The sequence below is a fragment of the Electrophorus electricus genome, chromosome 17 (genome assembly GCF_041902795.1).
Source record: "Electrophorus electricus isolate QZ-2024a chromosome 17, ASM4190279v1, whole genome shotgun sequence".
In the NCBI taxonomy this organism is placed as follows: Eukaryota; Metazoa; Chordata; class Actinopteri; order Gymnotiformes; family Gymnotidae; genus Electrophorus; species Electrophorus electricus.
In genome coordinates, this window is record NC_137513.1 from 7,131,806 (window position 1) to 7,143,465 (window position 11,660).

Here is an 11,660-nt window from a genome sequence, read left to right on the forward strand (position 1 = left end):
GTGGATGCTGGGACATTGCTGGGACACATCCCACTGTAGTACACTGTCTCCATCCAGTGAAGAAGTATGATATATAGTACAAAGATATAAATACTTACCTTATACTTAGCAGATCTCTGATGAAATCTAATGTTTTAATTGTGTCATTTGTTCCAGCAACACCGTATACACTGTAATCAAATGAATTTTACTTTTTTCTCACACGTGCATAATATCACCATTTTGATCAAGCTTTTCTTTGGATGTATTGTTCAGCAAGATCACAGCACAACTGCAGCTTGCTCTTTAGGAATGAAAGTGACACTGATCTGGTGATCCCTGTAATCGTCTATGGGTGCATGTAATTTGGTAAAAACACAAAGATAAAATGTGAAACACTGCTGTACTTCTCAGTATTATGCTTCAGTTGGATGTGGTACAGTACCAGTACTATGTAATATAGCATTGGTATCATCACTATTAATCGCTAATTTATATATATATATATATATATATATATATATATATATATATATATATATATATATATATATATATATATATATATATATATAATTAATTAACATAAACATTTCATTTGGAGGTGTAAATTGTAAAAACTTCAATACAGGAAATTATGTAAACTATAAACAAAGTTACTTGTAGCAGTATCAGTACAATTCTTCCTGTTATTCAAAAAGATGTGTAAGTGTAAGCCTACCTGCATACTTCTACCTAGTCGTTTTATTGCTCTCAGCAACGTTCTTTCTCCCTCTAGTGGATATTATATTGTATGCCATTAGTTACCATTACTGCAGAGCTGTACTCAGAATATGCAGCTATTGTAAAAGATAACAAGGGGAATCAAGCCAAAGTGACTGTCAGTATTGCAGATATATGCAATGCACTGCACATGTATTGTAATATTATTTTTGCTCAAGATTAATATGCTAACTATGGCATTAAAAATGGAATGCATCACTAGAAGAAGGTCCAACATTTATAGCTACCTATTAAAAACTTGTTTATGTTTGCACCTTTTCCTGTTCCAATTTAGGTTACCAGCTTTTTATGTGTTCTGTAATAAGGCAGACAAAGAGAGAGGATAGAGAGAAAACGAGAGAGATTTTGTATACAATGAAGGGATTTTATATTCAATTAAATGATTATCATTGTCATATTCTTGAAACGTAAAGACAACATATGTGCAAGGATTTTTTAAAGAAATATTGATGAAAAGAATATATTTTTATTGCCTAATTTAAAATTATGCAGGCTAAGACAAGACACGTACCAATTTAAGACAAGACGCATACCAGGAGCAAACAAGAAATACCAAATAAATCATAGAACTAAAACAACAATAGAACAACAATTTTGAACATCCTGGTGGATGAAAATGAAGTCCCAGTAACGAGCTGGATTGTTTTAATCACCTGCTGTAGGGTTTGGCAGTTGGTGACAGTGGAGCTGCCATTCTTTGATGCCGCCTGTCAGTTTAATCTCCACAGTGCATCTGTTGAATCCAGGGGGACACAATGATTTTCCCCAATTTTCCCAGGAACTATAGAGTGGCAATTTTGATGAGGTGGCAGGAATTGAAGGTCCATGAGAGTTCTTCAAAGATGTGTGCACTGAGTAGAAAAGTGCTCACTCTTTTTTAAAAGTGCTCACTCTTTTTTAAAAGTGCTCACTCTTTCCATTTCAGTCCCCTCAATGATTAGCAAACCCACAATATCCTCAACTCTTGGCTCATTGTAGGCTGATGTTGATGATGTCATCATCAACAGTCAGGCCAGTCACTGTAGTATCATCAAATTTGGTGATGTCATTTGAGCCATGCTGGGCAGCACAGTTGTGGGTGAGCTGACTGAGCAGAAGTCATCTGAGGTCACTGCCCTACAGGGATCTGATGTTCACAGTGAGCGTAGAAGAAGTGGAGTCGTTTAGTCTGACAGTTTGGTCTGCCAATCAAGAAGCACAAAATGCAATTGTTTGGTAAGTTATCTCTCAAACCCTACTCTATGCTGTCTAGGAGGGCAAAACACACCTCCGTTCTTTTCCCAGACAGGTTCATCACCTTTCCAGTACAAAATGAAAGCTGATAGCTATTTTTAGTTTTTAGTGTTGTATAGAATTTGGGTAGAGTTGCAGAATGGGGGGGGGGGGTTTGTTTGGTTTTTGCTCTGTACTTTTTGATTGGTTGTTTGTTATTCCAGCACATTGGATTTAAATAGGAATACCGACTGTGAGGGTAATTCTTAAAGAAGTACAAAAAAATATCAGCTTTTATTTGAGGGCATTTGTATCTATATAAGCTGAAGATATAGAAACCACAACCCTGTCTTCAGGAAATGAAATGCATGCTCATACTTCTTGATGTGACCAAACAAAACATTCCACCTTTTGCCTGTAAATAACTGGAAAACCAACCCAGTTATTTTATGCTACAAGTTAAAGTGCCATCCACTGAATTTTGAAGCAGTTGCTTTAATCTTCTTGATTGTAGTCTTGGCACTTCTGTGCAAACATGATGTTTTTTTCATGATAGAAAGCATTATTCCACTACAACTACTGTGGAATTCCATGGTCTGCCAGTTTGCATGCTCAACGGTGTGTTCTTGCTCCTTAACAAGGTACCAAAATAGTTGATTTTGACATACTTAATGTTTTGACTACCTTGTATTATTATTATTATTATTGTTATTAATAACAATAATAATAATAATAATAATAATAACCTTATCATCTATTTTTATTGTTTGTTCTGTTTATTATGGATAAACAAATAACAGTATACTGTAAACTTATTTTAGAAAATATATTTAGAGTAAATTAGAGACCGTATATACACCTTTTACCAGATTTTGTGCTAGCCGGTATTTGCATTTGCTAACGACCTTTAATAATGTTCCCTGGGTTTTGCCTAAATGAAATGTGATACAAATTCCCCTTTATGCAGCATTTCTCAGGGAAATTTTTAAATAAACTTTAAAATGTACTCTTAATTATTTTGGTTTTGCTTGGGGTGTTGATATGACATTTATTCACTAATGCAGTTATGTACAATTATTTGCAGGCATATTCCGACACCTAAAACTCACGGCAGTATATTGAAGGTCCTTATCTAGCAGACTGCTTTCTTTGGACAGCAAACACGGCAATGGCGGATTACGATACCTACGATGACCGGGATCGGGCTTATGGCAGTTTTGGCGGCGGAAGAGGGTAAGCAAATACTTCACGAAAGAACGAGAATTTATGCTTTTGCATGTGTTTTCATAAAGGACGACCGAGGCTCCAAGGCTTGTGAGAGGTTGTGCAAGTTAAAACAAGCATAGGCCCAGTCGACACAAACGGTGTCGGTAGCTACACTCTCCCAGTATGATGAATGGGAAGCCGGTTATTACAACAACGCAAGCGCGGGGACTTCCAGTTTATCCAGATGTGCGTGGGGATCTTTAGATTGCCTTCTACGACGCACTTTTCTTTATGGCGACCTAATGGTGCCTGGACATAAAATATGTTGAATTCGGATTAGTGGTGTGGTTGCTGCCAACAGGGCAGTTGGCGCCGGGTAGCCACGGTGGAAAAAACGGTCCACATGGAGTGCAAGTTGTGCTTGCCTGTTTCAATATTAAAGTAATCACTTTAGCTAATGCCTGCTATTTCAGACGTGTGCATTCTGAATGTGTTTTCTGATCCCGTTGCTTGCAAAGCCATTGACTTTGGACACGTTTCTGTCTGTCTAGATTTATGATAGATATTAACTAGCTAGCTAACGTTTTGGCTAATTGTCGCTAGCTTCCAGTGAGAATTGAACCAGGTCTGCGTGGTGGATGCAGTGGGCCATAACTCGGCCCCGTGTTGCTTGCGTCGTCGCTGAATTTAAGTCTTCATACTGACGGAATAGTTTGCATTTTCCTATTCCACAAAGTACACAGTTCCATAAATTATGCACTTTTGAAGACGTGATTTGGATAGGATTCATTAAAGATCAGACTAGAAAACGTAGCTTTCTAACCATTTTGATCAAGTTTTATGACTTAGCAGATGCTTACTGGATCACCGATTTGTTGTGATGTGATTAAACGCATACCAGTCTATCTACTGATATTTGAGAGTTGGTATTGTCTTAATATTTGTGGAAACATTCTCTCTATCATGTTGTTATCCTTCATTCCATCTTAATAAGCTTCAGTTATTCGAAATATTAATCAGTTTACAACTGATGACTCGGAACCTGTTCTGTAATAATGCCAAATGTTTTTAAAGGATAATTGTCATGCAATGACAACTGTATAAATATGTACTTGTCATATGTAGAAATGAGCCAGATGCCAGTTTGTATTCGTGTAAGTTCTTTGTGTGTCCCCACAGAAGCATCTACTAAGACTCCATTAGAATATCTCTGTTATGTCGGACCCCATCCACATCTCCTTGTTTGATTTGCCAACATATTACCAGTTTCACCAGCTGTGCAGAACAATAATTACAATTTTAGGTACATTTTAATTCTCTGCTTACTCTTTTTTTACATTCTTTTAAAGGTGATTTCACATCTCCACTGGTTTGTGTTCTAAAACAATTGAGAGACAAATTTGTGGGTCATGTAGTGTGGGAGAGGTCTTCTACGTCTAAATGCAATTGGTTGCTCTCTTGGTAGTAGTACATGAGATCATTACTTAAAAAAGCACTGCAGAACACCACAAAAATAAGTGATTCAAGCCATCCTTTTGTGCATTCACCAATGTACCTTAGTCATTCTGTGTACTAGCATGCATACATAATTGGTTATTCATCGAAATCACTATAAAGGCTTCTTTTTAACAGTTTGCCTCAAGCGTTTAACATAAACAGTAGATCTGTTAATCTTCACACTAGCAAACTAAGAGTGTTTCATTATGAGTATGTTGACGAAGCATTGGGGTACTAATATTTGTCATCTGATTACTGTCTGATTGCTTCTGAAGAATAATTGGATTTTGTCATGCAGCATTTTTGTTTGTTGTCTCATGTTTTTGCATGAGCATTACTTAAACTTGGTGTTCTGTCAAAAAAATGAAGCTGATTAACTTTTTAAATTCTTTTAGCATTAATATATACTAGAATGCAGTGAATGTAGAAAATAAATTCTGACATTTAATTGTCCTTAAATAGCATAATAGTAATACTATTTAACTGATGCAGTCATTACTCTGTGATGAGGGGGTTATAAACATCATCTTAAATCTTTAAATACAAATTCGATCTTCAGATTTCCTGTATTTTATGTGTTCATATGCTAAAGAAATGATCACAAATGTATAAAAAGGTGGTGATCTGTATGAATGTTAATCATCAAATGCTTTATAATATAATAAGTCATATATGACACAGGAGCACAGTATCGTCAAGAGTATGAACATAAACTCTTGTTTGATGCAAATCATTAGAAACATTATATGTACATACACTTGATAATTTTGTGCTCCCAAGTCATTCAGCTAGGCTGATGTGAGTAGAGCACCTTTTCTTAAAAATAGCAACACGTAAAATAAAAGGTATACAGAGGGCATCAGTTTTGAATGGAACAGTGGCACGGGTAAAGCCTCACTGACACTGCAGTGAGCAGTTTGGTTTTGTACCAGCATCTTAGGTTCTTTCTTCTGTTGAAAAGAAACCTTGCCAGAATTGTGTTTGTGCTGGAATACCTGACGTGCTTCCTGAATTGCATGTTGTGTGGGAAGCTTTCTGCATACTGACGGGAGCAACCACATAAACATGGTGAGGTCCAGAAGGAGATGTGCTCCAACCTGTGCAATGCACAGGACAAATCAAACTGCTTTTAGACTGAGTTGGAATAGGCCATGTGTGTCCAAGCTGCAGTTTGTGGCCCATCTGAAGCATTGTTGAAAATGGTCTGCACATATCATGAAATATAATTAAATGTAGCGTGTGATTAAGGAAGTTGCGGGTGGGCACTGTTTATTTCTGACTGCTAGGTGCTGCATTCAAATAATCACAGGGTTATAAGGTGAGTTTTATTGCCGTCATCCTTTGCTGGCAGTGCACTGGCAACATTCCACTTCTTGGTCAAAGTGTATAGAATCCATAACAGAACAGAACTTACAATGGCTTAATTATGCATGTTAGGTTACTGCTGCTAGAGTACTTAGTTGTGAACTAGTAGGCCGTCTTTCTAACCTCAAAATGTCAGTCCTCCAAGTTTTTGCTGTCTTGATTTAAACACAGGGTAACTCCACAATGTATGCAATGATTTCTTGGCCTTTAATTTCACCCTTCTGAGATTGCTCGATATAGTGTAAGAAAGCGCTCTGATCAGTTGTGTTTTGCACAGAAGACCCCGAGGTGGAGGCGGTGCAGGCGCACCCCGCAGACAGAAGGAGTTGCCCACAGAACCCCCCTACACAGCGTATGTAGGGAACCTGCCCTTCAACACAGTCCAAGGAGACATAGATGCCATTTTTAAAGACCTCAGTGTTAGGAGTGTGCGACTAGTAAGAGACAAAGAGACAGACAAGTTCAAGGGTGAGTTGGAAAAGGAAAGCTAACTTATGATGTATTAAATACTAAATTGTTAATTCATATTTCATGTAGATAAGTCTGCCTTTAATGCATTTGCCTTTCTTTTGTCCAGGCTTCTGTTATGTAGAATTCGATGATTTGGAATCTCTAAAAGAGGCTTTGACGTATGATGGAGCTGTGAGTAGCCTGTTTCATATTTTTATATATTAATATTAATTTTTGCACTGATTTAATAATGTTCAGTATTGCCGTGGGGACAAGGAGGCGTTTTTGACATGATGTCCTTCTATACAGCTTCTTGGGGACCGATCATTGAGGGTGGACATTGCAGAAGGGCGGAGGCAAGAGCGAGGTGGTGGGTTCGGCTTCCGAAAAGACGAGAGAGGTAGCAGTCTCGTGGAGATAAATAAGTCCTCTTTATCTCTGACATTTTTTATTCAGTTTGTATATTGTTGGTTCATATTTGTGCCATTTATTTTAATTTTTTTAACTCTGAAGCGAGCACTTTCAACCATATTCTGTCTACTCAAATCCAAGCTCTTTGGAGCCTGTTTTTACAGGGAGCACCTGTCATATGTACCCATCTCAGCAGCAACATTTCATTGCAGGCTGCTGATAGTAGGGCACTCTTGAAACGGGCACAAGGTAGAAGGAAGCAGCTGCTTAACAGTTGTGCTTCCTGAGATGAATAATGCCTGTATTCTGCTCAGTCGTAAAAATCGTAGAAATGTGTACAAATCCTCCAGTCACCCCAAATGCTCCCTTAGATCTCTGGTGTTTTCTTCAGATTTGAGTTGAGATTGTCTTCTTAGAGGAAGTGCAATCTCAGCCCATCAGGATCAGGTAGGTTCAACACAGGACATTTTAGATTGCTGTGATGTATTAATTACAAAGTTAAATCAGCAAACACATTGGATTCTCTATAATTTATATCCTTCATCTACTTCAGTATTTAAATTAATTTACCTGTAGGTACCCATTATTGGGTGGCCTTTTCCAGACATTTGGTAGAAAACTGTTCTAAAACAATCACAGCTAAGCTGCTTTGAGACTAGAGCAGATATCTTGGATTTGAGTAGGTATCACTTCGTTTTCCTCATCAACGGCTCCACTGTTCTCCTTTCCCTGTGTTTCCTCTTAATAAATATCCTTCCCCTAAAGCAAATGGCACCGCATGGGCTTTTGTCCCCACTAACTACCAAGCTACTCTGCCAAGGCTATCTTTGTCTGTCAAGCTGGTTTCGCCTCCTTAGTGGCACGACTAACCAGGGTGTGGCAGGATGGTCCGTCCGTACCGCGTGGTGGTGTTCTCTCCACCGTCGCCCCGCTCCTCGCCAGGCTGTTTTAAACCGAGCCCCCTGTTCGTTTCAGGCCGTGGTGGCTCGCGGGGGCCCAGAGGAGGGGGACGCGACTCCAGAGACGACTACGACCACTCTGGTGGAGGTGCGATGGGTGGGGCCACAAAGCCAGAAAGGAGTTTGGGGGAAACAGTCACCCCCTCGCGTGACACAGGTCTAGAGAGACTAGCAGATAGATTTCGAAGGCATTCGGCCCTTGATGAATCACACAGAGAGGCGAGGACTTTGGATTATCTAATGTATGAACATTAGAGGGTTTTTTTTTTTTCTCCCCTTTATCCTTCCCATAGATTTGGGTTTTTACCATCTTCATGATTTTACAAGGACTCCATCTCATTGCCATCAGTTTTATTGTTCCAGGAGTCTAACTGCTGCTGTGGAAAGAAACCCCATAAGGAGTTGTCTGAAATACTGATCAAAGAGCCTCAGTTCCTTCCTGATCTTGAGTATTGTGAAGTTAAATGCCTCCTACCATGGATCAGTATTTTGGTGCAACTTACAACTATTCTGGGGAAAGGTGCATTTGCAAGTTATTAACATTTATGTATTTTTAACATGTTTGTTTTTGTTTGTTTGTTTTCCTCAACATCAGGTTACAGGGATGATGACTTCATGGGTGGGAGGAGTCGAGGAGGCAGTCGTCCCGGTGACAGAAGGGGTGGTGGAGGTGGTGGAGGAATGGGTCGCTATAGGGATGGACCTCCACGTGGAGGCCAGACAGACTTCAGAGAACCCTCTGATGGTGTCACAACTTTATACATTCTTCTTAAGCTTTACTCAAACCTTTTAATAAAAGTATGCATGTGAGCTCAATGTTCAAGTAGTCAGCTTTATTTTTGAATGACTTGTTTTAGTATTTTTGTCATATATTGGAGTTTATGAAAATCATTTTTGAATAAAATGTCTGATCTGGATATGTATTTTGAACAGTGCAGAACCTAGGTTTAAAAGGGTTTGTGTCCATTGCACTGGATAGTTTTCCCAAGAGGACTGTTGTATATAATAACAATAGGGCTTTTAAGTTCTGAAAATTATAAAGGAGTTGTGGTTGGTACACAGTTATTCTGGTTCCTGAGCTGCATACTATTTTCAATTCCCAGTCATTTGTCATGATTAGGCTGAATGTATGAATATTGTTTTGGAGATCACAGCATAATACAAACGTCATGATTTACAAATATTACTGGTAATGTGCTTATTACTACTTCTAATTACAACAGCAGCCATAATTTGTACTATTAATGAGAGCTTTTGATAAGCTGAGTGCTCTAGAGAATTCTGTACTCAAGCCACTGTTCCTCTCGTTTCTCCTCAGAGGAAAGAGCACAGAGACCAAGGCTACAGCTGAAGCCTCGCACAGTCTCCGAACCCCTAAACCAAGTGGCCAACCCCAACTCAGCCATCTTTGGGGGTGCCAAACCCAGGGAGGAGGTAATATCCAAAGACAAACACTAAGAGACTGCAGCCTTCCTCAGTGTGCTGAGATGGCCGGCCAGAGGGAGGGAGTGGGGGGGAGGGGCGAACGCGGGACCTGGACAAGACAACAAAAAAAAACAACAATGGGAATATGATAAGACTCAGTTATCACTCCTACTAGTTAGAGATGAATGGAGTCGCTCCTTCTGAATCCAATTTGAGTGAATATATTTATTTGAGAAGGCAAAAAAAAAAATTTATAAAGGGAAAAAACACCTTCATAACACACTTGCACATACACAACGCATACACAAATGAGCAGCTCGTGAATGCATGTCAAACTGAATCATTTTTATGTCCACCTCTGCTTCCCTGTAAATAGTGCCTGCTCTGTACTGTAGTTTTCATCAGGGGAAGGCTCATTCACATTCTTTGTGACACGAAAAAGGATTTGATAGAGCTGCTCTCTTAAATGGAATCCAAACTGTTCTAAGAGTTTTGGGGTTTTGTTTGTTTTTCTTAGTAATAGTTATGTAGACACTTCTCTAATTTACACCCCATTACTGTGTGATGAAACGATGCGGGTTTGTAAATTAACTTTGGTACAACCTCTTTGCATACAGGAGGATAAGTGCATTCAACTTGTGCTTTTTCACTAAATACATATTCATTTTTGCACCAGAGACAGATTTTAGTGTAAGTGAAGATCTCCATACCCCCCACATTTCTGATCAACGATGATTCCCACATTTAAGGTTGCCACACGCCTTGCGTGGTCTGTACACCCGCCCTCATATGGTTCTGTAGAGCCCTCCTGTTTGAGCACACCCAACCATTTTACATGCACACTGGATTACATGCATACTGCTGTTCCGGCCCTGATTGGGTCACACAACAAACTGGCATGTCAGACCAGCAGTAGTAAACTTGTACAGGCAGCATTCAGTTCTGGAGCTGTGTGAATGTAAAATGCATCATGTAATTGAAAAGAAACCTCCATTTATTAGTCTATTGCAATCTCCTATTTACATGGGACTGAGTATGCTGTTTGGTCACTTTGTTCATGTGCAGAATATTAAGTGTTACATTTCAGCCTCTGACACAGGCCCTCGTCTAACCATTGTGTTCTTCTCTTTGTTTTCCCGTTCTCTAAGAATTGATATTGCTGTGTGGCTGCATTATTGCGGAAGGCTAGACTGGATCTGCGGGCTTTGTCCACCTAAAATCTTTCAAAGACATCTCTCAGAGAAACGCAGCCAGGGGTGTGAGGCGCCAAGCCTGTGCCCCTCTGCATGCCCCCCCCCCCCCCCCCCAAAAAAAAAAAGGCCTCGTGTGATTGGCTAAAGAGAAGCTGGACTCGGGGCACATTTGGGAAAAAAAAAAAAGGCACGGCCCAGGCTTACACCTAACCGTGTCTTTCCGCTTAATGTGAAGTTCCGACACCTAAGCCAGACTCTGAAGACAGTGGCACCGGTTTGATTCTGTTGCCTTTGGGTAAGGACATCAGTGTGTGTACTCTTTCTCTCCCTTTCCCAAGGCATCTTTGTGTTGCAAAAATTTTGAAATTCTAGACACACGGGAGTAAGTGCTAGACCGCTGTGTCTTTTTATATTTTGCTTCAATTGCTGCTCTATTTTTGAAATAACCTTTTCAGCCTTCACTTCCCACTGTCTTAAACATTAAATGATTTAAATGGCAAAAGGATCTGAATGTTCATTTGTTTTATACATAATCCTGACATAACCATTTTGAAAGATTGTTTTTTATTACTATTGTTTTCTTTTGACCAAGTCTGTTTAATCCAGTTAAGCGATGCTTTCTGCAATAATGTGAGATGCAGTCAGTTCGTTTTGAAGAGTGAGATAAAAGCATGCTAGATCTGAATATGAATATCGACTACAGTCTCAGTCAGGCAACTGTCAACTTCCACAGCTTGATAGTAATGTGTTTAATCAAAAAAGAAAAAAAAAAAAAAGTTAACTATGAATATACGGTCAGTAGTTCTGCTTTGACATAGGAAGCTTATTGAACAAAAATCACCCGCACATTTCCAATCAAGGTGATATCAGGCACTAGTCTTGTCTACTATTAGATCAAGTATAGATTTCTCTTTGGATATCCATGTGTTGCAACCATTTTATTTTACTGAACATAAAATGGAAGTAGAGCCTTTTCTTACTGTACTATAGAACGATTGGCTGTTTTTATTCTTTTCGTTTTCCTACACTGTTTATGGCAATAAAAGATCTCATCTTACAGTGTTTCACATGAATGTGTCCATGTGGGGAAGGTTTGGAGGATGAAGCTGGGAGAGGCCTGTGTCTTTAATAAAAACACATGGAAAAAAAAACACACCTGGGTGATTTACTATGAAGCTGC

General features: G+C 39.2%; 1 protein-coding gene across 4 annotated transcripts; it reads left to right on the top strand.

Annotated features, from left to right (window-relative positions):
- Positions 1-3,058: 3,058 nt before the first annotated feature.
- Positions 3,059-11,537, top strand: eif4h (eukaryotic translation initiation factor 4h). 4 transcript variants are annotated; one of them, XM_027005831.3, is made up of 8 exons: positions 3,100-3,207; positions 6,320-6,510; positions 6,620-6,684; positions 6,802-6,892; positions 7,879-7,950; positions 8,458-8,607; positions 9,181-9,296; positions 10,436-11,537. In XM_027005831.3, exons 1-8 carry the CDS (start codon positions 3,143-3,145, stop codon positions 10,439-10,441), a joined length of 756 nt encoding a protein of 251 aa, XP_026861632.1. In that variant the 5' UTR covers positions 3,100-3,142; the 3' UTR covers positions 10,442-11,537. The 4 variants fall into 4 exon arrangements, with proteins under 4 accessions (XP_026861635.1, XP_081556523.1, XP_026861632.1 ...); XM_027005834.3 differs by lacking the exon at positions 7,879-7,950 and having other exon boundaries at positions 3,059-3,207; positions 6,323-6,510; XM_081700397.1 differs by lacking the exon at positions 10,436-11,537 and having other exon boundaries at positions 3,059-3,207; positions 6,323-6,510; positions 9,181-9,819.
- The last annotated feature ends 123 nt before the right edge of the window (positions 11,538-11,660 follow it).

Bases quoted from the DNA above. Each gene is read 5' to 3' on its own strand.
- eif4h (XM_081700397.1), top strand. From the start codon at position 3,143: ATGGCGGATTACGATACCTACGATGACCGGGATCGGGCTTATGGCAGT. The intron at 6,511-6,619 runs GTGAGTTGGAAA...TCTTTTGTCCAG, and splicing joins AGAGACAGACAAGTTCAAGG to GCTTCTGTTATGTAGAATTC. The intron at 7,951-8,457 runs GTGCGATGGGTG...CCTCAACATCAG, and splicing joins CTACGACCACTCTGGTGGAG to GTTACAGGGATGATGACTTC.